Source organism: Eptatretus burgeri, chromosome 7 (genome assembly GCF_056783735.1).
Source record: "Eptatretus burgeri isolate ZD-2024b chromosome 7, Ebu_testis_v1, whole genome shotgun sequence".
Classification (NCBI taxonomy): Eukaryota; Metazoa; Chordata; class Myxini; order Myxiniformes; family Myxinidae; genus Eptatretus; species Eptatretus burgeri.
In genome coordinates, this window is record NC_140967.1 from 58,413,904 (window position 1) to 58,441,594 (window position 27,691).

At 35.3% G+C, this 27,691-nt stretch overlaps 1 protein-coding gene across 2 annotated transcripts in view; it reads left to right on the forward strand.

Moving 5' to 3' along the window:
- LOC147023335 (copine-2-like) overlaps window positions 1–27,691 on the forward strand; it is a 76,714-nt gene that overhangs the window by 42,404 nt on the left and 6,619 nt on the right. For both annotated transcript variants that reach the window (XM_085888612.1, XM_085888614.1), the window contains exons 12-13: window positions 30–84; window positions 2,091–2,142. In XM_085888612.1, coding sequence (XP_085744738.1) covers window positions 30–84; window positions 2,091–2,142 — 107 coding nt within the window. The remainder of the gene's footprint in view (window positions 1–29; window positions 85–2,090; window positions 2,143–27,691) is intronic.

Below are 27,691 nucleotides of genomic sequence, written 5' to 3' on the forward strand. Positions count from 1 at the left end.
CAATGGACTTCATTTGTGTGTATCCCCAGGGACAAACTTTTCCCAGCACTTGGATTTGGAGCCCAACTGCCTCCACAATGGCAGGTACGTTTTGTCATTGGGATGTGGATGTTACCTTGGGTTAGCTTATTGGTAAGAATGGGGTCAACAGGTTGAAAATAAGTAAATTGATTGAGTAAATTAATGGGGGGGGGTGAGAATAAAGTACAGGATTCACGGACTTTTAAAAAGTCTCATCTTCTTTTGATACTGTTGTTGCTTCCGCTTTCTTTTCTTCAAGTTGTTTGAGAGTGGTAGGTTTTTTGTGTGTGCAAGGTAGCTAAACGGAGTCTTGAGGCAATTAAACCTGCCTTGATGAAAGGGAAGTTGATGCTGAAGATGACACAATTCATTGAGTCGTGGGATAACTTAAGAGAGTAGAACGGCACTCGGTAGAGCGCATACCTCAGCCAAGCTGAACAGTTTATGTTTTGTATCCCATTGATAGGTCGGACCTGGATCCGGACATTAACCAAAATCTAATCAGCTTGTTCATGTCACCGACCCAACTCGTCCACCAAATTTCGTCCGAATCCCTCCACAACTTTTTGAGATACAGTGCTATTTTTCGTATTTTTACCTATCTCTCAACGGTGAAAAATCACTTTTGAAATATTCAATATCCTGATATTCTTCATCAGTGCAGGACTTTTGAAATGATGTTTGAATACTCACGAGGTCTTTTTGCACACTCGCTGTGTGCGTTTTCAGCGACTCCGTTCTGCTTTCCGGGCACTTTTAATTCACCATTGCTCGCGTGAAACGTGCAATTCATATGGTCTTTTTAGACAAATTTTTAAGCAAATCAGATGAGTGGAAATATGAGAAAATTATCTGTGGTTGAGAGGTGTTGGGTTCGTACCATTTCCTGTTAGTACACGTAAGTGGCGGCAATGGATATAGCACACGCACACGCACATGCGCACACCAATAAGTATGGTTTGATGGTAACACATGGACGCTTCTCCTTTTATCGTTGGATGCAAAACTCTGGAATAATTTCTAAAACGAAAACCTGATTATGGTACAACTGGATCAAATAAAATTACAATTACGAGCCATACATTTGAAGATCAAGAACAACAATGCTTTGTAGTTGTTTTCATTTTATTTCCTTACAGATATAATTCAAATGGATGAACACGTCAACTTTCGTGAACAACTTAACTTTGGTTTGTGTTTTGAGAGTGGTTTCACAGTCGGGTCAACACTGAAGAACACATGTTTGAGTTCAGTTTGATCATAGCTAAGCCTGGTGCTGGCTTAACGGTTAGGGTGGCTGGCTTAAGATCTTAGGGTCTTGAGTTCAAGCTCCTGTCATGCCGTTGCATTAACACAAGGCGGGTTGACTCAGCTTGTCATCCTTCTGAGGTTGGCGAAATGACTACCTGGTTATTGGTAATGGGGTATTGCATCAGCGGCACAGCTGTACTCCCAGAAAATGATGCAGCCGAGCAGACACAGACTGTGTACGAATAAATAAATAAATAAACAATAGCTTATGCATCGTCTTCCTCTTCTCCTTTCTATGCAGCACGTAGCTGCGGGTCGCATCATTTGCTGGGGGCATGGCTATGAGGAGAGGAGGAGATTGGGACCATACTCCGTGCAAAGCGTTGGTGCTGCTTAAGCAGTCTCCTTGGCTATTGGGCACAATCCTGGATGGGTCGCCACTCCGACACAGTATACCAGCAAGCTGGCACTCATTTTGCCGACCTCAGAAGGATGACAGGCCGAGTTAACCCCACCCGGTATTAATTCAACAGCTGAGCGGGATTTGAACTCAAGATCCTAGGATCCAAAGCCCACCACCCTAACCATTAAGCCAACATCAGGCATATTTGTACAATAGTCAGGTACAAATCAATAAGTATAGTTTGATGGTTAATACTTTAAGAATAAGTTCATGATCAATGCTCATAATTCTTGTAATGCGACAGATCATATCAACAATTGCTCTCATGGCCACCCCCTTAACATTACATGGATTTTAACCACAGATATACGGTAACTGTCCACTCCCCCTCCCCCTTCCATCTGCACACTCACAGGTTCATCATGACTTTGCATTAAATTTCAACCCTCAAAACCCTTTCTGCACTGGTAAGGAATGCCTTTCTTTCATTTAAAATTTCCATTCTTATTGTGAACACTAAATTTGCACGATACAAATATTTATCTTGTTATAATTGTGAGATTAGTTATTGCTTTGTAAAATTGATATTTGACAGGCAATGTATTGTTGGTTGTTAATCCTCCCCACCCCCTCACCCCCTCATCTTCTCCCAACTCATCTTGCTGGAGCAATATTGATTCGTAGCCAATCAGCAAACACTTCTCGGCAACTGTGTCGGCCGTGAGTAGGGTGAATATACTGATTCTGGCTCACTTTTCCCCATGTAAATGAATCGGGGATTTTCAGCGCATCATTTTTTTCCCTAAAAATAAACACCCTTTTTATCTCAAGGTACATTTATTTGTCTCCCATTTTAACCTTGGGACACTTTTTAAAATTAAATAAACATGTTGTGTGTGGGGAAGGGTGAGGAGTGGGATGAGGGGGGGGTGGGGTTTGTGTGGGCAGGGGTTGGGACGTGGGAACGTTGGGAGGGGTTTATGTGGATGAGGTTTGATGTGAATGTGCGGGTGAAGCTTGTATGGATGGGTGGACAATTTTTTTCATTAACCAATGCATATTGTTTAGCTCACTCATTGAACCTATAAAGATTTGTTCATTCTCAAATTCCTTCAATAGGTTAATTTTCTTTGCACAATAATCCCCATCTAAAATATTTAAAAACAAAACATTTGAATCTTTATATTTTTTAAGATACCCCTTTTGTGCCATTACGAAATGATAAACTTCTCTTAATGCTCTTGTTTGACCACCTCCTGAGCCACATATCATATTGAGATTATAGTAAAATGTTTTTTCATTGTTCAATTGATAACCATCAAAGTTTCCAGTCCATTCAAGGATATTAATTTTTTTCTTTACATCCTCTAACTTACTAGTTTTTAAATTGATTCGCTTATTTGTTTTATTTGCCTTTGTTTTAGTTATTTTTTTCAATAAAACTTATTTGATATTTTTCACATTCATTATATTTTCCATTTATATACCAAGACTGAGATTTTCTCCACTCTTTAGTTTGATTAATACTTGGTTTGACCATTTATATATTGTGAAAAAACATGGCGGTAGCCCTTAAAAAACCCTAACCCATCTTCCCATCGTTAAAACACAATCTATTCTATACACTCTATCATACAATATCCATATGGAACACAATCTATTCCATTATCTAAAATAAATCTCTGATCATCAAAGGCTCCTAATGCCTTTTTATTTACTTCTTCACTATATATGTTATGTTTATAACTTATTATTGTATTCATTTTCCTATATTCTTCTTTCTTATTCATCAAACAATTATAATAATTTCTAAAAGTTATTGATTTCTTTATTACATATTTCTTTATTCCCTTTAACCTCTTATCAATCTGATCACCATACTTATAAGCATATGCCTTTGCTCTCAATCCAATAAACTCACTCATTACTTTTCCACCCAACTCATCCTTAAACTTACCAATAACCTTTTCATTCTTTATTGAAAACTAGTACGTGCCCGTAAAAAAAAAAAAATTAAAAAAAATACTACTAATAATAAATAAATAAACCACACAGGCCGTTTCTTCGCTCTCACGTGCCTGTATGTGCGCGACCCGGAAGTTCGATATTATTCGCAATTTATTTTTAATACCCAATTATTCAATTAGCGCCAACGTATTTTACCTTTTCGCAATGTCGTGGCAAGGAAAAACAAAAAGAGAAGAGAAGAGAGAGAAAAAATTTACTTCCTGGTTCGGAACATACCAGCACTCTGATGTTCCCAAAAATTATACACCATCTAATATGAAAACGATCACAACTTGGGCCATTGTGTTTATCTATAAATGCGCATAAGAAATCGAGAAATTATTAGAATACACGAAGTCATCACTCTCCGGAAGCCCGTACGTTGTAACCCGTAATGGGGAACGCAGCTGTGCTTCCCTTCCCCATCGGCCACGCCCACGCAACAACGTGTCTTCCCATTGGTTTGGTAAATAAATGGCCATAACTTGGGAAGCACTTGTCCGATTAATATCAAACCTTGAAAAGGCACATCCTCAGGTCCCCAGCAATATACCTGGCAAGTTTCAATTAGATCGGACCAGAGGTTGTCGAGAAACAGCGGTCACACACACACACACACACACACACACACACACACACACACACACACACACACACACACACACACACACACACACACACACACACACACACACACACACACACACACACACACACACACACACACACACACACACACACACACACACACACACACACACACACTGCTGGAATTATAGATAGATAACTCACTCTTCTTACTAAAATTACTTGTATCATATACTCCAATATTTTTCTTCATATCCTTATAAACATCATCAGTTTTTATATCGAGGATAAAACTATCAGTGTCCATATACAACAATGAAACATTTTCACCATACTCTTTCTTTAAGCCATTATACAAATAATCATACATCAATATCTTTTATAAATCAAGAACTGCTGTTCCAATATAAATTGGTTTATCCATTACAATACTTTCCTTTTCCATATGAATAGCAGAAAAGTTCTCTGAAAAAACCTCTTCTCTCTTAAAACTTGGTTTATTTATTAATCTCGAAGCTTCTTTCCAAGATGTTGCAAATCTAATGTTTTGCCTGTTTCGAACATTCTCCATTGTCTTTCCAAAGACAGCATTATTCATCAATTTATAGAATTCCCCTTCAAATTTTACTTTTGTATTTGTTCTCATATCTGTATTGAATTTAATATACTTTTTCATCCAAGGACTTTGTTTAAATTTTAAAACTCTGTGAATTTTAGCGACTCTCAATCCTTCTCTCAAAAATTGTTTCAAGCTTCTCTGATGCAAAACATATCCCTCTTTATCATAGAATGTTGTTAATAACTTTTCTGTTGATTTGCCTTTACTATTAAAACTTTTATGATAATCACTTAACCATTCTTTCTTTGGGGTTTCTTTCTCACATGCAAAAGGAAGGTCTTTATGCTTATTATGAAGATCACTCGGGTACCTCAAATCAACTTCAAAATAATAACCTTCTTCTTCCTCATTCAATTCCTCTTGAGAAGAAATAACGATATTCATCAAAGCCTTTTCATAATCCATTTCTTCCACCCACTCTAATTTACCATAAGGCAGAGATTGAGACATTGCCCATCCATACAAATTATTAGCATCAAACTAGAACGGGCACTCATAGAGCGCATACCTTCGCCGCCACTACTTTTTTTGTTCTTGGTATGAGTGTGGGGAACTGGTTTCATATGAATGGTCTTATGACACAAACCACATAACTATAATGTCATGACCCCCCCCCCGACTTTCGGGGGCTACGGACTAAACAACAATCGACTCACGTCGTTTTGGCGAGTCTTCACTCGCAAGCTCGGTGAATACAACGTTTCAACAAGAGAAGGTAATCTCGTTTGATGCTGGTTTCATGCAAATCGAATAAGAATTGACTGAGTTATGCCGAAAACCACATTTTTCAAGGGCATGACCCCCCCCCCGACATTTTACCCCAACCGGTGACATGTGTTATGATGTCATTGTGTCACAAGATTGGGCATTAAATTCTGAACATTTTGGTGCTGGGTTCATGTAAAGCGGACAAGAATTGACCGCGTTATGACAAAAACCGCATATTTTTCAAGGTCGTGACCCCCCTGACCTTTGACCCCTAACCGGTAACAAGAGTATGGGCGTCATTGTGTCATATTGCATATCACAAGATGAGGCGTTGAATTCTGAACATTTTGGCGTTAGTTGCATGCAAATTGAATAAAAATTGACCGTGTTATCGTAAAAAGACGATTCTGACCTTTTTGTGACCTTGACCTTTGACCCGAACGATCCCAAAATCTAATCGAATGCTTCCTGGCTAATAACCAATCATCCCACCAAATTTCATGCAATTCGGTTTAATACTTTTCGAGTTATACGAATCATAAGATTACAAATAAATAAATAAATACACGCTGACCAAAACATAACCTTTCGCAGAATGCGAAGGTAATAATTACTATCTTTTTCACTATCATAATTTGGAAGATATTTATTATTTGCTTTAGCATATCTTTTTGAACATACTTGTGATATTCCACCTCTCTTAGACTTCTCAATCATCAAAAGCAAATCTACATCACTGATTAAATCTATATCTTGTTTTGTCATTTTCAACATTGCACTCCAAGCTAAACCAGGAGCTGTGAAATAGTGGGCAGGATCTAATCCATAACAATTTTTATTATGACAGAGTGATCGAAAAGCTTCAAACACATCAGCGAACAATAAAACATCTGTTTTTAGATACAAATCATGATATTCTCCAAGGTTCTTTATATTAAATATTTTCCAAATTTCTTGTGCATGTTTATGTTCCTTATCACTTATCTCTTCTTCATAAAGGTTATTATAGAAACTTTCTTTTGAAGGAAGTTGTGTTTCTTTAAATCTCATAAATGAATCCATATAATCATAAGGATAAATTCCCTTACTTGTAAGAATTTTCTCTTTACTTTGAATTTCATTCCTTGTTTGAATTTCCTCTCTCGTTAGAATTCCCTCTTTAATCAGAATTTCATCTTTAATCAGAATTTCCTCTTTAGTTAGAATTTCATTCATTGTTTGAATTTTCTTTATAATTAGAATTTCATCTTCAGTTAGAATTTCTTCATTAATTTCCTCATTAATTAGAATTTCCTCTTTACTTTGAATTATCTCTTTAATCTGAATTTCCTCTTTAGTTAGAATTTCCTCTTTTGGAAAGAATGAATTAGATTTGGAAAAGACCCTGTGGAGCTTAGATTTGATGCTGGGTCGGCTTGTGGTGTTCCCATATACTTGTAAGAATCTAGAAACCTAATACGAGTTAAAGGTTTTGTGAATATCATTTTTGAAAATGAAATATACCTTTGACTTGTGTTTGTTATGGCAGAAATATTCCCTGGTGTTTTTGAAAGTTCATTTATAAATAGATGTGTATCATAGTTGGCGCTGTTGTGAAGAAAGACTGGAATAAAAGAAGGAAATTTATAATTAAGATTACAACAGGAATGAGCGGGACCTCTATATTTACCAGTAAGATGACAATGATCCCTAACTTTAGACTCCTCAATTTCCTCCTCACAAATATGACAGATATTGTTCTTTCTAAATTCTAATTTTTCTTCTTCGGTTAATTTCATCGGTTCCTTTGTTTTGTTCCTCATTAATTTTGTTAGTCTTATACAATCCTTTTCTAATCGTTTTACAAACTCTTGTGAAGCTTTTTTTCCACTATAATGTTCAAGTTTATGATACTTTTCTCCAACAGATGATTTTATATAAAAACAGAAACCACAAGGAATATGTTTTTGATATTTATTTGTGATTCTTTTGGATTAGGAGAAGCAGTATTTATCTTTTTTAGGATACATTCAAAATCAGCGTATATCACAAATGGGTGCATGATAGATTTATTATAATCTTCAAAATAAATCTTTTCATCAGGTTTAGGCATTGTAATTACAGCTGATTTATGATTACTACAATATTTTGAATGTTGCTCTAATCGTTCTTTTGTATGAAATGAATGAAGACATCACTTACAAGGATATATTTTGTTTGCTGTTCTGAATACCTGAGAAGAGATTAATCTTAATAAATTATTGATGTATGTATAATGTGAATTATTTCCAACACTAAAATCTAAAAGATCAATGTGTGTTTCTTCATTTTTATAGATGTTTGAAATTTTTAATATTTGAACTTTGTTTGTATCCGTTAATCCATATACATTAATAGAAAGATTATTCTTTTTCTCAAATTTAGGAATATCTGTTAGTGGCATTGGGAATTGAAAATATTTAATGTCCAAAGTATTCTCATATTTCATATATTGTTTTACTCTTTCTGAATTACAATTTGGTGAATGTAAGCGAGCAAGAACAGACCAGAGAAAACATTTATTATCATTGTTCTTAATATTAACAACTGCCTTCTTTAGTCTTATTTCTTTTGGCAATTCAATATAAGAAGAAGCTTTAAGAGGGTTTGATTTTAGAATGTGTATATCTAAAAAGACGATTTTTAAAATATTAAATCCACTTCCTTCCACTGTATTATCAACATAGTCCTCTTGTCTTGATCGTTCTTCATAAACCCCACCAGTCAAAAAATCTTGAAATGTTATAAAATGAAGATCTGTTCTCATATAAGGAGTTTGTTCTTCATCTTGTCTTTTCATATTCATTTTCACTCCCATATAAAACTTTAAAGTTTTCATTTCTTTTAATGTCTTTCTAATAACTTTTTCAACATCAGGTTTCACTATTTCAATTGATTCAGCTCTTGATGATGGACCGGGTTCTCCAAATTGAAAAATCCTTATATTTATATGCCCTTTAAATGCCCCATCAGTGTTTTCAATATAATAGTCTCCCTTTACTTTAAACTCATTTTTCTTGTGTTTTTGTGATTGAACATGTCTATTATAACTACTCTTCAAAACATCCTTTGAGCAGATATCACAATGTTTTCTTTTCAACTCAAGAGGAGATATTTGATGAAATAGATTAAATGTATGTTTGTTGGTTTGAAGGTGTTTTATATAATATTTATATTCGTGATTACAAACATAGCAGTACGTTGTATTCACCATATTTATATAATAAAACTTTGCTTAAACTCAAATTTTCTTGATGAAAATTTTGTTTAATTTATAGGTGAATCTGTGCTTAAAACCATTTTATCCTCCAACTTTTTTCACTTAATAAATACAATGTTTCAAGACACAAAAGACAAGTTTCAATAATCTCTTCATTTGTAAAAGATACTAAGAAATATGTCAAGGATGTAAAATTGAACAAAGATAAACATAACAACTATTGGATAAAAACAATTATGGTGGATAAGATGAGTTCTTCAATTTCCCTCTGTGGAAGGGCTTTTAGTATACCTGGAAGAACATCAATTAAAGTATCTCTAACAAAAGCTTCTCCTCTCTTTCTGGCAATATATTCAAAACTAGAAAAAGCAATGAAACAAGAAAAAGTATCAAAAAATAAAAACCTCATGGATGAAGCTTTAGAAAGAAAGGATAAGACCATCTGTAATATGCAAGGAGAAATTTGTATTTTTTTCAACAACCCTAAAGATGTAAATCCTGATGAAATAAAGGATGTTAATATATCAGGTGAAATGACATTTCGTTCAATTGTAGTTAAGGATCATTTTAAAATTACCTTTAATTTAAAAAATGTTGTAGTTGAATCTGGTAATGAAAAAAAGTATATAGATATCGATGGTAATATTATTAAATATGAGTCAATATGCAACTGAAAGTATAGATGAATTTCAGTTTAAGTAATGTTTTACTTTAGAAATATGCTAGACTTCCCTGATTCTCCATATGACAAATTTGAGAATTGTCCTGTGTGTGAAAGACGGGGATTAAACACAGAGTCAAAAGCCTATAAACAATGTATATTCTGTGATTATCTTCTAATTAATGATAATAAAAAATTTAAAAAGGAAAATAATTCTTTTAGATTTACACCAAAAATGAATTACTTTACAAGATTGATTGGAGAAATGAATGTAAAGTATAAGGGTGATAACACACCTTTCCTTACAAGGGAAGAAACTGAACGTATTAGAGAAATGTTCAAAGGATTGTTGTTATATATTATTCATGGATGTGATTTTCAGGGAAATATCAACACAAGATATTGCATAAATAAAATAATGGATTATGTTGAAATTAAACCTGAACTTAGGATAAAATATAGAGTTTCTAAAAAAACCAATAATAAATTAAATAACCTGTTTTTGAAATATATAAATGAATGATTTTTTACCCATTTGGGAAAATAAGATAAAATTTAACAATCATAAAAATCTTCCAAATTCATTAAGATGTCTCATAGTTGGTTCAAGCGGATGTGGAAAAACCTGTTTACTTTTGAAGATGCTCCTGACTCCCAACTTTTTAGATTATGATAATTTAATAATTTTCACAAAGTCGAGTTTTCAACCAGAGTATCAACTACCTTCACAAGGATTTAATGCTGGTCTTCAAAAAGAAGATATAATCGGTTTATTTAAACTTCAAAAAAACCAAAATGATAATAACATTGAAGATATAATTCAACTATTTTGTGATACACAGAGATGTAAAAAGAAATCAAAACCGATAACTTGTATTCTTAGTGATAATACGGATGATATACAGTCTCCCCAAGATTTGGATAAATCAAAAAAGAACCTCGTAATCTTTGATGATTGTGTTAATGAGAGAAACCAAATGGTAATGGACAGCTACTACACAAGAGGGAGACATTCTTCTTGTAATTGTATTTATCTTAGTCAATCGTACTTTCAACTTCCTCGTCGTTCCATCAGAAACAATGCGAATACTTTTATTTTATTCAAGTTAAATTCAATAGATATAAATAATTTTTGGAGAGATAATTGTTCTACATTATGGAGTAAAAAGGAATTTGGGGATTACATGAAGCACACGACTGAAAAATATAAATATATTGTTGTGAAACAAGATGAGATATTAAGGGATATATTTTTTGTTTGAAAAACAATGACATATATAAATGACAACTATTATTATAAATCTTGTGGGTAAATCTGCTTCTGGAAAAAACTTTCATAAATCAAGGTTCTTGTGTAGTACAAATGAGAATATTGTAAATTTACTTAAAAAAACACCCCGTGATACGCATTGTATCAACAACAACTAGAACAATAAGACCTGGAGAAGTAAAAGGTGAAGATTATCACTATATTTCAGTGGAGGAACATATGCGATTGAGGAATGAAGGTGAATATTTGAGGAGGTTTCTCTTGGTACAACTAAATATTCACATTGTAAGAATGAGTTAAGGAAACAAATCTGGTGGTCTTGGGATATTAGAAACTAATCCAGAAGGAACGAGACAAATTATTAAACATCTGAGCGGAGTGAAGATTTTATCATTCGGTTTTGATGTTGATGAAGAAACTCAACGCAAACGTATGAAAAGCAGAGATGCAAGTATTAGTGAAGAAGAAATTACAACTCATATTAATGTTAATAAAGAATTTGATGAAATATTTAAAGAAAAGGATTTATTTGAACACTTCCACTTGGATGATGAAGAAAAGGAAAATTTCCCTGTTGATCTTTACGATTCATTCAATGATATTTTCCAAGAAATAAATGGATGTGAAAGAAAGAGCAAGAAGATTTAAGGAACATCAAGAGTTGGTATCAAAAGTTGTAAAACAACAGGAAGACATAAAGAAGAAACGCAGACAAAAACTAACGGGTGAAGAAGCATTTGAAAGAAAACAAGAGAAATGTTTTAAACCGCTTTTAAAAACTTCCCAAGAAAAATTATAGATGTTTCCACAGTTCCCACAATAAAATATACTCTGAGAAAGCTCCAAATGTTAAAAGATTTCAGTCAAATGACGGAGGAAGAATTAGAGCATATAGGAGAATTAGAATATGATGATGAAGGATTATTTCAACAAATGGAAGAGATGAATCGACCCCCTGATTTTATTGTGAATGCTCTTCAAAACAATGAATATTCAGCGGATTCAAAAACCAAAGCAGGACTCATTCCAACAGAACATCCAGCAATATTTCCTCTTGTTCAAGAAAAGGCATTGATATTCAATGATGAATTAAGGTTGTTGAGTTCTGCTCAACCTCCTGTCAAACTAACTCTGAAATTAATGTTTCTTCTCACAAAAGATGGAAGACAAGGTTCAACTGTGAGGGATGAATCAAAGTATATTGATAAACCATTGGATATGAAAAATAATGATGATAAAGTATATATTGATCTGCTGAACTCTGTTGATTATAGGGTTATTCTTTCTGGTAAAAGTAGGAAGAATGAGGAGACGCACATGATTCAGGCTTTAAGTATCCTTGGTTCAGGTGTTAGTTTTCTTCCAAATGACCCATCACAATTAGTTAATAGACTGTTATTGTTGTTAGGCAGTAAGACCGCTGGAAATAAAAATTGTTTTAATGAAGCATCAGCCATTTCAGACCAGTTGATCAACATGAAAATAATTAACAAAGATCAATATAAAGACATTTTATCTCATATTAAATAAGATGAGAAGCACAATCCTTCGTTTCAATTTCACAACAAGCGACCACACATCTTCATTCCCATACCCACTACATCTTGACACAACAAAAGAATATGAGGCATCTTTATTGTCCATGGAAACTTGTATTACCTTATTTAATATAACCGAGAAAAATGACAAGTTTAGTTATAATCAGGGAAGTGGATACAAAACGATAACAGTCTCACCCGGGGCATATGAAATTTCTCAAATATCTTCCGAAATTGCTCGTCTTATGAAAGAACAGGGTGATGAACCAAAAAATATTGTTATAGACATTCAAAAACATACTTCAAAATCAACGATTAAACGTAAAAATAACTACAAGGTTGATTTCACAATTGATAATTCATTTAGAGAGTTATTGGGTTTCTCGTCAAAAAAGATTGAAAATAATGGGACGTTTTACAGTGATAATGTCATTCAAATATCCTCAGGAATAAATTCGGTATTTATTCACTGTGATTTGATTGATGGTGCTTATAATGATGGAATAAAAACAAATACAATATCTTCATTCAGTGCATACTCAACCCCAATTGGTTATAAATTCAATATGGAACCCAAAAATTTGGTTTATCTCCCTGTGTCAGGAAAAAACCATTCACAGAGTAAATTTTAGGATAACCGACCAAGATAATCGTATGATTTCTTTTGATGGAGAAGTGAAATTCATGAGAATTCACCGACGTGAAGTTTTCCAACAAATAAATACGATGGTTATTGTGAGGAAACACGAGTTGGGAAAATATAAAATAATTACAGGGGATGGGATGTTCCTTTCCCCATACTACAAGGGTGAAGGTATGTATCTTGGTAGAGGATACTATAAACCTAAGAGACAAAGGGGTGTTGGACATCAATTTAGAGGAGATGGGATAATTGATACTCTCATGGGTATTGGTTCAACGATTCTTAAACATAAAGATCTAATTGGTTCAACTGCTTCTGCTGTGGGAAATGTAGCAGGTGCTGTAAAGAGCATAAAAGATGCCCAGAAGGAATCTCATAAATTACAAGCAATAAAAGAAATTAAGAAAGGTAAAACTCAGTTGTCCCCCCAAGAACGACAGAAAATAATTCAAATACTTGGATCAGGGTTTCAAAAGTTTTAACATCTTTTTTCCTAAATAAATACAAGTATGGAAGCAATTGATAGTATCTATGATTTGGATGATACTATTATTATCTCAAACTCCACTAAAAAAGAAAATTACTTCAAGGTAAATGCAATAACTGGAACAGACTGGAATACGAATGGTACAAAAAGTTTTGAAATGAATAATCAACAAACCTATTTGAATCTATCCGAAAGTTTCTTGTTGTGTAAATTTACATTCACTAAGGCTGGGAATAACACAAACGCTACACTCGTGAATGATTTCTTCTGGAAAATGTTTGATAGTGTTCGTTTGTACATTGGAACACAAGAAGTTGAAGCAGTTGATTATGTCTCTGCTGTATCTGAAATGATGAAATTTACACTATATTCATTCGGTGATAGAATGGGAAAGGGGGCTGTCGAAGGTTTTATTCCTGATATGTCAACGGGAACAAACACAGACCCTGGATATAATGAAAGGAAAGGAATGTATAATGATGATACAAAAGCAGGTAATAGTTTTACTGTGGCAGTTCCTCTTAAAGGTATATTTGGATTTTGTGATCATGATAAAGTTCTATATGGTCTTAAAATTAGATTTCAACTCCAAAGGAATGATAATGAAAATAGATTGCTTTTTGGTGTTGGTAGTGCTTTTGGTGAGCAGAATAAATTTGTAATTGATGAAATGAGTTGGTATATTAGTGAATACACTCCTAATCTTAAAATAGCAGAGATGTTGAATAGAAGACTTAACTCAAAGAAACCACTCAGTGTATCATACCTCAAAAGAAGATGTCAACACGTGAAACTCAACCAAACTACTTACACGTGGAATTTGGGTGTTCTGAAAGGTCAGGTCAGGTCAGGTATGGGAGCATGTGCCAGAACAGTGCGTCGCTGCGTCCACTTTCCGCCGGTACTGCAGGGGTCTCCGTCTGGCCACCCCCCAGGCAGATGCCAGGCCCATCCCCATCTCCTTGAGATGATGGTCAACCTGCTGCCACCATGAGGCACGTGGTCGGCCCACTGGCCTCCTCCACTCACGAGATTCCCTCGCTGAGAGAATCTGGTGAGCAGGATCAGCGTCAGGAAAACGAGCCACATGTCCATACAGCCGCAACTGACGCTCACGGACTATGCAGGTAACAAATCTCATCCGAGTCGCTCTCAGCAACCGCTCGTTGGACACAAAATCCGACCAGCGAGAGCGAAGGATTCTCCGAAGAGACCTGGTACCAAAGGAATTAAGTCTCCATCTCAGATCCTTGGTCAGAGTCCAAGTCTCGCATCCATAGCGCAAGACTGGAAGTACCAAGGACCTGAAGACTCGGACTTTCGTCCTCCCGCACAGGTACCGGCAGCACCACACCCCATGATCCAGTGAATCTATGACTCCCCAGGCCCGACCCAGACGTCTATTGACCTCTTGCTCACAGCCAGCAGAGACATGAATATCACTGCCAAGGTAAGTGAATCTCTCCATGACCTCAACATCCTCACCACAAACAGACACAGACAGGACAGCAGCATCCAAGATGTCACCGAAAGCCTGGATCTTAGTTTTGACCCAAGAAACCCGTAATCCCAGCGGCTCAGACTCCTCATTCAGCACCTAGAGGGCCCCCAAAAGGATATCTAAAGTCTCCGCAAAGATGACTGCATCATCTGCAAAATCAAGGTCCGAGATCTTGACATTCCCAAACGATGCCCCGCAGCTTGATCTCTCCAACATCCTCCCTAAAATCCAGTCCATACAAGTGCTGAAAAGGGTGGGAGCCAGTACACACCCCTGACGAACTCCAGTAACAACTGGAAATAAGTCAGAGATGGTACCACCACACTTCACAGCACTCTGAGCACCAGAATACAGTTCAGACATCAGATCGATCAGTTTTGGTGGCACCCCACGAAGACCAAGAATCCTCCAGAGGACATCCCGATTCACTGAATCAAACGCTTTACAGAGATCAATATAGGCTGCAAGCAGCCCCTGCCGAAACTCTTGTCTGCGTTCGGTAAGGACACGAAGAGCAAGGATACGGTCAATCGTTGACCTCTTTGGTGTAAAGCCTGACTGCTCTGGACGCTGGTGCTCAAGCAGATGGTGGCGAACCCTATCAAGAATTATCCGAGCAAAGACCTTGCCCGGCACTGAGAGCAGCGTCACCCCTCGGTAGTTGTTGCAGTCTTGGCGATAACCCTTCCCTTTCCAGAGAGGAACAACAAGGCCCCTCTTCCAATCAGTTGGGATGATGCCTCTGTTCCAGGCAGAGCACAAAACTGCATGCAACGACACGAGTGCAGCATTTCCACCAGCCTTGAGAAGTTCAGCATGGATGCCACAGATCCCTGGAGCTTTGCCCCGTTTCAACCGGTTCACCGCAGCCTGTGTTTCCACAAGCGAAGGTGGACCACAATTGATTGGAGGGTCAGCAATAGGGATTGCAACACCCTTGATGTCCAACTCGACAGCTGGGGGATCAGCCCGGTACAACCGCTCAAAGTAACCGGCCCAGCGGGCCTTCACTTCAGACTCCTCTGTCAAGAGCCTACCACTCTCTGCTCTAACTGCAGTGCTCCGAGGGATGGGCTTGGATGAACGCAATGCGCGAATTCCCCTGTAAGCAGGACGAGAATCACCTGTCCACAGGTGATGCTCTACCCCCTCACAGATTCCTCGCACATAGGCCTCCTTGTCCACCCTCAGTGCACGTACAGTTTTACGCCTCAGCTCCCCTGAACAGCTCAGCTCTGCCATTCAGCCTGGCCCTGCGACTCTGGTCAATGGTATCCAGTGTCGCTTGAGAGACAAAATTCTTCTTTGCCCTGCGGTTTGTTCCAAGACATCCACCGGCAACATCAAGGACGGTGGTCTTGAAGGCACTCCACAACTCCACAGGACCCCCCAAAGCACCCAGACCCCCCAAGTGTCCACTCAGCCTGTTCGCAAATTCCTCAGCTACTCTCTCATCCCTGAGCTTGCCAACATCCAGCCTCAGCTGGGATGGTACCATTCTCCAGGATTTAAGGTGCAGCTTTAGAGTTGCTACAACAAGCCTGTGGTCAGTATTGAGGAACTGAGCACTCCGGTAGACCCTGCAGTTCTGGATCATCCTCCAACGACCATCAATGAGGACATGGTCAATCTCCTTTGCCACACCGCCAGCGTTGGAATACCAATTCCAGCAATGAGCTTGTGGGCACTGAAACAATGAACCAGCCACCCTAAGTCCATGACTTATTGCAAAGTCAAGGAACTTGGTGCTATTCTGGTTCATAGTTCCTGACCCATGGGGACCAACACACATCTCATAGCCATCCCTATCAGTTCCAGTCGATGCATTGAAATCCCCCAAGACTGGAAGTGTATCTCGTCTGGGGCACTGATCAATCACAGACTTGAGCGTGGCGTAGAATGCATCCTTCACGGTGAGATCACTCGCCTCAGTCGGAGCATAAACAGAGACCAGGGAAATGACACCTAAGGAGTGACGAATCCTTAATCTCATAATACGCTCGTTGACCGGTGTTACCTCAATTATCATTGGGGTCAGCTTATTGGACACAGCTACAGCAACTCCTTGGGGATGGTAACCATCAGAGCTACCAGACCAATCGTAGGTGTAACCACCCACCATTATCTCGCCTCAATCCGGTCTCCGAACCTCAGAATCAGAAACAATGCTAATACTTTTATTTTACTCAAGTTACATTCAATAGATATAAATAACTTTTGGAGAGATAATTGTTCAACATTATGTAGTAAAAAGGAATTTGGGGATTACATGAAGCACACGACTGAAAAATATAAATATATTGTTGTGAAATAAGATGGGATATTAAGGGATATATTTTTGTTTTACAAACAATTACATATATAAATGAGAAATATTATTATATATCTTGTGGGTAAATCTGCTTCTGGAAAAAAACTTTCAGAAATCAAGGTTCTTGTATAGTACAAATGAGAATATTGCAAGTTTACTGAAAAACCACCCCATGATACACATTGTATCAACAACAACGACAGTAATAAGACCTGGAGAAGTAAAAGGTGAAGATTATCACAATATTTCAGTGGAGAAACATATGGGATTGAGGAATGAAGGTGAAATATTTGAGGAGGTTTCTTTTGGTTCAACAAAATATTCACATTGTAGGAGTGAGTTAAGGAAACTAAAATCTGGTGGTCTTGGGATATTAGAAACTAATCCAGAAGGAACGAGACAAATTATTAAACATCTGAGCGGAGTGAAGATTTTATCATTCGGTTTTGATGTTGATGAAGAAACTCAACGCAAACGTATGAAAAGCAGAGATGCAAGTATTAGTGAAGAAGAAATTACAACTCGTATTACAGTAAATAAAGAATTTGAGGAAATATTTAAAGAAAAGGATTTATTTGAACACATCGACATGGATGATGAAGAAAAGGAAAATTTCCCTGTTGATCTTTACAATTCATTAAATGATATTTTCCAATAAATAAATGGATACGAAAGAAAGAGCAAGAAGATTTCAGGAACATCAAGAGTTGGTTTCAAAGGTTGTAAAACAACAGGAAGACATAAAGAAGAAACGCAGACAGAAACTAACGGGCGAAGAAGCATTTAAAAGAAAACAAGAGACATTTTTTAAACCACTTTTTAAAACTTCCCAAGAAAAAATTAAAGATGTTTCCACAGTTCCCACAGTAGAATATTCTTCTAAAAAAACTTCAAATGTTAAAAGATTTTGATCAAATGATGGAGGAAGAATTAGAGCATTTTGGGGAATTAGAATATGATGATGAAGAATTATTTCAACAACTGGAAGAGATGAATCGCCCCCCTGCTTATATTGTGAATGCTCTTCAAAACAATGAATATTCAGCGGATTCAAAAACCAAAGCAGGGCTCATTCCACCAGAGCAACCAGCAATATTTCGTCTTGTTCAAGAAAAGGTGTTGATATTTAATGATGAATTAAAGTTCTTGGGTTCTGCTCAACCCCCTGTTTAACTAACTCTGAGATTAATGTTTCTTCTCACAAAAGATGGAAGACAAGGTTCAACTGTGAGGGATGAATCAAAGTATATTGATAAACCATTGGATATGAAAAATAATGATGATAGAGTATATATTGATCTGCTGAACACTCTTAATTATAGGGTTAGTATTTCTAGTAAAAGTAGGAAAAATGAGAAGGAGAAACCCATTATTCAGGCTTTAAGTATCCTTGGTTCAGGTGTTAGTTTTCTTCCAAATGACCCATCGCAATTAGTTAATAGATTGTTATTGTTGTTTGGTAGTAAGAAGGCTGGAAATAACAATTGTTTTAATGAAGCATCAGCCATTTTAGACCAGTTGATGAACATGAAATAATTAATAAATCTCAATATAAAGACATTTTATCTCGTATTAAATAAGATGAGAAGCACAATCCTGAGGTTTAATTTCACAACAAGCGACCACACGTCTTCATTCCCATACCCACTACAACTTGACCCAATAAAAGAATATGAGGCATCTTTATTGTCCATGGAAACTTTTAATACCTTATTTAATATAACTGATGAAAATGACAAATTTCGTTATAATCCCGGGAAGTGGAAACAAAACGATAACAGTCTCACCCGGAGCATATGAGATTTCTCAAATATCTTCCGAAATTTCTCGTCTTATGAAAGAACAGGGTGATGAACCAAAAAATATTGTTATAGACATTCAAAAACATACTTCAAAATCAACGATTAAACTTAAAATATAACTACAAGGTTGATTTCACAACAGATAATTCATTTAGAGAGTTATTGGGTTTCTCCTCAAAAAAGATTGAAACTAATGGGATGTTATACAGTGAGAATGTCATTTAAATATCCTCAGGAATAAATTCAGTATTAATTCACTGTCATTTGATTGATGGTGCTTTTAATGATGGAATAAAAACAAATACAATATTTTCATTCAGCGCATACTCAACCCCAATTGGTTATAAATTCAATATGGGACCCTAAAATTTGGTTTATCTCCCTGTGTCAGGAAAAAAACATACTCAGAGTAAATTTTAGGTTAACCGACCAAGATAATCGTATGATTTATTTTAATGGAGAAGTTATCTCCATCAGAATTCACAAACGTGAAGTTTTCCAATAAATAAATACGATGGTTATTGTGAGGAAACACGAGTTGGGAAAATATAAAATAATTACAGGGGATGGGATGTTCCTTTCCCCATACTACAAGGGTGAAGGTATGTATCTTGGTAGAGGATACTGTAAACCTTCGAGACAAAGGGGTGTCAGACATCAATTTAGAGGAGATGGGATAGTTGATACTCTAATGGGTATTGGTTCAACTATTCTTAAACATAAAGACCTAATTGGTTCAACTGCTTCTGCTGTGGAAAATGTAGCAGGTGCTGTCAAGAGCAGAAAAGATGCCCAAAAGGAATCTCATAAATTACAAGCAATTAAAGAAATTAAGAAAGGCAAAACTCAGTTGTCCCCCCAAGAACGACAGAAAATAATTAAAATACTTGGGTTCGGGTTTCAAAAGTTTTAACATCTTTTTTCCTAAATAAATACAAGTATGGAAGCAATTGATAGTATCTATGATTTGGATGATACTGTTATCATCTCAAACTCCACTAAAAAATAGGATTACTTCAAGGTAAATGCAATTACTGGAACAGACTGGAATGCAAATGGTACAAAAAGTTTTGAAATAAATAATCAACAAACCTATTTGAATCTATCCGAAAGTTTCTTGTTGTGTAAATTTGCATTCACTTCGGCTGGGAATAATACAAACACCACACTTGTAAATGATTTCTTCTGGAAAATGTTTGGTAGTGTTCGTTTATACATTGGAACACAAGAAGTTGAAGCGGTTGATTATGTCTCTGCTGCATCTGAAATGATGAAATTTACACTATATACATTCAGTGATAGAATGGGAAAGGGGGCTGTCAAAGGTTTTATTCCTGATATGTCAACGGGAACAACCACAGACCCTGGATATACTCAAAGGAAAGGAACGTACACTGATGATACAAAAGCAGTTAATAGTTTTACTGTGGTAGTTCCTCTTAAAGGTATATTTGGATTTTGTGATCATGATAAAGTTCTGTATGGTCTTAAAATTAGATTTCAACTCCAAAGGAATGATCATGAAAATAGATTATCTTTTGGTGTTGCTCGTGCTTTTGGTGATCATAATAAATTTGTAATTGATGAAATGAGTTAGTATATTAGTGAATATACTCCTAATCTTAAAACAGAAGAGATGTTGAATAGAAGACTTAACTCAAAGAAACCACTCAGTGTATCATACCTCAAAAGAAGATGTCAACACGTTAAACTAAACCAAACTACTTACACGTGGAATTTGGGTGTTCTGGAAGGAAAGCCACGATATCTGTGGATCATTAAAAAAAACCAGATGGCGATACTGCTACTGATAAGAATAATGCATTGAGTGATAATGCTGAGGTGAAACAACTTCGTGTTTCTCTGGATGGAACATTTTATCCACGAGATAGATTGGAAATTAATTGGGAAAAAAATGATTTTGCTGAAGCATACAAGTCTTACCAAAAGGTGTGTGAAAGTTATGGAAATAAAGAACCTATTTTGGATATGGCAGCATTTAAAAGTTTGTATCCAATCTTTGCGTTTGACCTGAGTGCTCAAAAGGAAACTATAAAGTCTCATCGAGTGGATACTTCCCTATACATTGAAAGAGGAGAGAGTGAAGAATTTGATGCATATTGTTTGCTTTTGGAAGAAACAGAATTACAGATTAATACAGATAATGGTGTTATGATTAGTCTCACATAATTTTTTGTTAAATGAATGAGTGGGAAAGTACCAACTGGGGTATATGTTAATCAAATCAATCTTCATAAACTATCATCTTTTGTTCAAAATCAAAAGCCTTGTACGATTAACGTTAATACAATTCAGAGAAAAGGAGCAGTAAGAATTGATGTTTTGATCACAAGAGAACAGGTTAAAATCTTGAACGATACTGGCTCACTTAAAATTAAAATGACAAAACCAATGTTGAAAAAATATTCAATAAGAGAGACGAGTGGAGGATTTCTCCCATTTCTAATTCCTTTATTTGCTGGTTTAAGTGCGGTTGGAGCATTGACGGGTGGTATTTCAACAGCGGTGAAAACTGCCAACGAAAGGAAGGCTCAACTCCGGGCTCAAAAAGAATTGGAAAGACATAACAAAGAGTTGGAGAAACAAATTAGTGGAAGTGGTGTAATTGTAGATTTTGCTGAAAAACTTGAAGGTTTGCCTGATAAAGCGAGATTGTTAGTTGGAGATATGCTTTCTTCTATCGCACAATCAGGTGTAAAATTAACTAAAAGAGGTAATGGATTATATCTTTCTAATAAATAAATGAGCATTGATGAGTGGTTTAAAGAATTTGGAAAGAATACAACATCAAATTTACAACTCGTCAAATATTGTAAGAAATTAAAAATTCATAATGTGGTTATTTGTATGAGAGTTGAATTAACAAACATGCCTAAACGTACAAAGAATATTATTATGAACTTAGAAGATAATAATGGGAACGGTTCTCATTGGATTTGTATTTTTAATAGTCAAGCCAAATATTATTTTGATAGTTTTGGTCTTCCACCACCTGTTGAAGTCATAAAATTCTTACAGAATGGTGTTTATCAAACATTTCAAGTTCAAGAATTAAATTCCAAGTGTTGTGGTCAATTATGTCTCTATGTGTTATTTCAACTCAACAAAAATAATTTTTTTTTGACATTATTTTTCGTCTAATATAAATGACTTATGTTGGTAAAGATGGTTCTATCTTTGGTGTATCCCAAGAACTGGATATTGATTTATCAAATTATTACACAAAGGCACAGGCTGAACGACATAAATATAATATAACCAAAAATATTAATATGAAAAATGCTTATAAATTAAAAAATTATCCAACCCCGACTGACATGAATGACTTTGTGAGATTAAGTGATTTATCACAATATATATCCTTAAATAAAACGGCCGTGTATTCCAAAGATACAGAAGTGTTGATTTTATCTCCAGGTCATACAGAATTCACAGTTCGAATTAAAATAAATTTTTATAAAGAAGGGTATATCGTTTGTATGAGAATAGAACAATGGGGGTATGATGTGAATGATTTAGGGTATAATTGGTCATTTAAAATTGACCTAAAAGACCTGGAACAATTAAATCAGTCTCATAAGGAAGAATATTATCCACTTGGTATAGAGAATGAGTTTTGTGGAGCCATGATTAGTAAACAACAAATAAAAGAATTTTAATAAGGGTAAATATAATAATGGTTTTGCCCTAGTTTATATCATGAAAACAGAAAAAACAGGATTATCTACTATATAAATGGCAGTCCTTCTGTCTGTCTGTCTGTTTGTAACCAATAAGCTCCGAGACCAGTGAACCAATCTTGATGAAACTTTACACACATATAGACATAACATTCAGCTCCAGGATGCGCTGAGTGGCTTTCCATAAAAATGAAATATACATATACAGTATATATATAAAAATTTCCATTAAAAAAAAGGCTTTCGAATAGTGTGCCGGCGTATTAATTGTAACAAAAGGCTTCATGGTTAAAAACGCTAGGGTTTTTTGAAATACAAAATGTTCGTATTCATTGACTTTTTAAACATACATTCTCCTCCTGTTATTTGAATTCTCAAACTGCACGCGCACGGCAACAGCTAACTGCTGATAGATCTGCTCATGAAAGAGCCAGGCAAGCGGAGTCAGCTGCAGAGAGAGAGAGAGGGAGAGAGAGAGAGAGATAGAGATAGAGAGGGAGAGAGTCGTCTTACTGCTGATAGATCTGCTCATGAACGAGCCAGGCAAGCGGAGTCAGCTGCAGAGAGAGAGCATTGCCTAACTGCAAATAGAGCGTCACACTGACGGGCGAGAGAAGCACAAAACTCACGTTCCAGCTTTCTCGGTCCGGGTTTTGGCAGGACATCAAGGACAGTTGCCACTGCTGCTAGAAACACTGAGTGGCTCAAGGCCGCCTTCAACTATGACCTTTCTGAGGATTACGGCAGCATAAAGCCTTCCTTCCATAAATCTGAGGAATAAAAGAAGCCTTCCTAATTGTCTCCATACAACTAATGCCTCAGTCTAACTAGCGTGAGGAAAATAGGGCAAATTTCCCAGGTATTATCGGGTACTTCAGCTAGTATATAATAAGTAGGGAAATACAAAATGATTTAACTATGGGAAGATGGGGAGGATTTTCGTGTCATAATATTATTCTAACATATATTTCTAATACATAAATGACGGCAAGAAGGCTTCAAGAAAATTATCATTTCTGTGTCCAAGCATACCTTCAAGAAAAGGGTATTCGGTTTTTTAATAAATATGTTCTACAACATAAGAATGAGGTATTTTTTAATAAAAGATTGGCATTATATTATGCTGATGTTGATACACCAACAACTTTGGATTTAATTCGAATGTTAAATAATGAAAAAATTATAAAGTCAAGAAAACGTAAGGCTCTTTTAGAAATTCAAAATAAATTTTATTGGTTTCCTGTTGTAAAAAAAAATATTTTGGATACAGGAATAACAATAAATCCTGATGAATATATGTATGATATTCTATGGGGTGTAAGTGATTCAAGGATAGTAAGGGACGAGGAAGGAGTTAGAAGAAAGAGAAGGAGAGAGAGAAGGAGGAAAGGGAGGAGAGGGAGGAAAGAGCGAGACTGAATAAATATGAAAATATGGAAACCAGTGAGATGAAAAAAAGATTAGGGGTATTACAGAAAATAACTCAACCCACCGAGGAGGAAAACAAAGAATTGACAAGTCTAATTGCAATACTTTCGATAAGACTATTGTCATCGGCAAGATATTGATTTTAATTCAAGTTTTTCATTTTTTTTCTTAAATAAATGAAGGAGAGAGTAAAGACGTTTCTAAGGATTCTTTATGTTTTAAAAATTAAGATTCAAATGTGCATGTTGGAAACGAAAAAGGTTTTCGCTCTCTGTAGGAATTTTTCTCATAAATAAATGAGTTATTGTCTTAAATGTAAAAAGAAAACTGATACTAAAAATATTTCATATTTTAAAAGTAAAAATAACAGGCTTATACAAAAAGGTATATGTTCGGTGTGTGGTTCAAAAAAAAAATCAATTTATCTCCAAACACAAACTCGGAGGAGATATACAAAAGTTTTTATCAGGAAGTAAATTTACAATTACTGGAATACCAGGGGAATTACATCTCCCAGGGTATTCTTTCTGTGGTCCAGGCACAAACTTGGATAAAGGATTAGATGAGGCAGACAATCCTAAATCATGGAGTAAGCCCATCAATAGGATTGATGAAGTGTGCATGAGGCACGATATTGATTATGGGAATACCACAACTTTGGAAGAAAAGCATGAAGCCGATAGAGAAATGTTGTCTAATTTGTCTCTGATACAAAATCCAACCTTGAGAGAAAAGGTTGATAGGTTTATCGTGAAGAAGATGATCAGTGCTAAATTGAAACTTGGACTTGGAAATTCAAAAAAACTTATAGACTCTAATGATGTCATTAAGATTGAAGAGCAATTGCTGATGAATTACATAAACCAATATTCACAAAGTTTCGTAGAAGGAAGGTTTATTCCAAGGAAGTTGATTATATCTGGTCTGCTGATTTTATTGAACTCAATAATGATAAGGGGTTCAAGTCTGCTTTAACCGTTATTGATTTGAGGAGTAGATACGCATGGGTTGTCCCTTTAAAAAACAAAACAGGTAATACTCTTATGTTAGCCTTTCAACAGATATTTAATAAAAGTAAGAGAAAACCTAAAAAATTGTGGACTGATGAGGGTAGAGAGTTTTCTAATAAGACATTTATGAATTTTCTAAAAAATAACAGTATTACATTATACAGTACCTTTAATGAAGGAAAGGCCGTTGTTGTGGAACGTTTTAATCGTACCTTAAAAGAAAGACTAAATAAAAAATTCACACAACTCAGTTCACAACAATGGTCATCTTTTATTCAGGATATTGTGGATAAGTATAATGAAACTATTCACACGTCAAAGAATATGAAACCATCAGAAACATTTACAAAATTAAAATATGAAAGAGATTAATGTCAGAAAACCTAAGTTCAAATTTGGTGATATCGTAAGAATATATAGGTGGAAATCTCATTTTGAAAAAGGTTATATTAAACAATGGACGAACGAACTTTTTAAAATTGTTTATGTTATAGATACCGTTCCTTGGACTTATAAGATATATGATTTAGAAGGGGAAGAGATTTTAGGTTCATTTTATTCACAAGAATTACAAAAGACAAAGTTAAATTGAAATTTTTTTTGACTCCACCCACACAAACCCCTGTCCCAACAAACCCCTGTTCCAACAAACCCAACACTATTAAACACCATATCACAGATAGTACATTTTCTATCATGTCCTCGTAGCATATGCTTCTTCAGATTAAAAATACTACTAAATGTTTTATTACAGATTTTACAATGTCTTAGTTGTTTTCTCTTGACTGGTGTATGAATTTTAGAATCCATTTATTAACCAATAATTTAACTATAATTTTATACTTAAACTAAATGTTTTTTCCCATAAAAAACAACAATTATTAAGCAATTTACGCTCTCTTTAAGCTGAAGGATGCTTCATGAGAGCAAAACATTTCTTTAAAATTGGTAATGATTCCTTTATTTTTTCACTAGATTTTGGCTTTAAAAAGGCCTCTATAAACGACATCATTATTTTAACAATCGACTCTCTAAAACTAGTATACTCATTACCATAGTTTATATTTTCAGTTATTATTTCAAGATAAAAGATTGTTTCAAAATCACTTTCAAACTTATCTAGATTTGGTTTATCTGGAACATTTTCTCGTTCAGCTTCAAGTTGTTTGATAGACATTTTAAGAGTCCATTTATTAGTATTTTTTTTCCTTAAAACTAAATGCTTAATTCACCCATAATATTAATCAATTTACGTTTAACTTCCTCAATTTCGATTTAATTAAAGCTTATTTTATAATAATCATCCCTATTTATAATTGACCTAAATCTCATTATTCCTCTTACAGACTTCTTATGAATATCCTTATCAGTCTGAAAATTATTTAAAAAATACACCATTCTGATCAAGAGTGTTATCAATCTTTGAATCAGACTCTAGATTAAGTTTTTCAATAATCTCAATAGCAAGTGGTGATACTTGAGAAAAAACAACTTTCACACTAGTTTTAAAAACATATGCTGTTCCTTCAAACTCAATATCAGATGAATAATTAGAAATAACATCTATCCAAAAGTTAGAATGTTTTCCTTTTCTTAGTTTGACTTCTTTTACATATTCCGTCTTTTCACTTGAAATCTCTTGGAATTGTTGCAATGTGTCTGAAAACATCTTTATTTAGTGTTAAACAAAACTATTTCAACTAAAAATTTAACACTTAAATATGGAGAATAAACTAACTCTCTGCAAGTTTTGTGATAGATAAGCCCTATTTATTTATAAATATTCTTCTTTCTGTTTAAATTGCGAATCAGAAACAATAGATGATAAGAGAAAGTTTAATAAGGAAAAGGGGTATCTTAAAAAATATAAAGATTCAAATGTTTTATTTTTAAATATTTTAGATGGGGATTATTGTGCAAAGAAAATTAAACTTTTGAAGGAATTTGAGAATGAACAAATCTTTATAGGTTCAATGAGTGAGCTAAACAATATGCATTGGTTATTTAAAAAAAATTGTCCACCCATCCAGACAAGCTCCACCTGCACATTCACGCATCCACCATTCTATTCACCTATCCACATCAAACCTCATCCACATAAACCCCTCCCAACGTCCCAACGTCCCCACGTCCCAACCCCTGCCCACACAAACCCCTGCCCACACAAACCCCACCCCCCTCATCCCACTCCCCACACACATGTTTATTTAATTTAAAAAAGTGTCCCAAGGTTAAAAGGGGAGACAAATAAATATACCTTGGGATAAAAAGGGGGTTTATTTTTAGAGAAAAAAAAATGAATCGCTGAAAATCCCCCATTCATTTACATGGGGAAAAGTGAGCCAGAATCAGTATATTCACCCGACTGCCGTGTTATCATCTTAAAGGGAAATTTAACTGAAATTTCAACAAAGCAGAATTACTCGAGGATCATTATTTCATTTTTCACATTCTCCTCTGCCGGCATAGCCTAGAGGTTCGCACACTCACTCACTCACGCACAC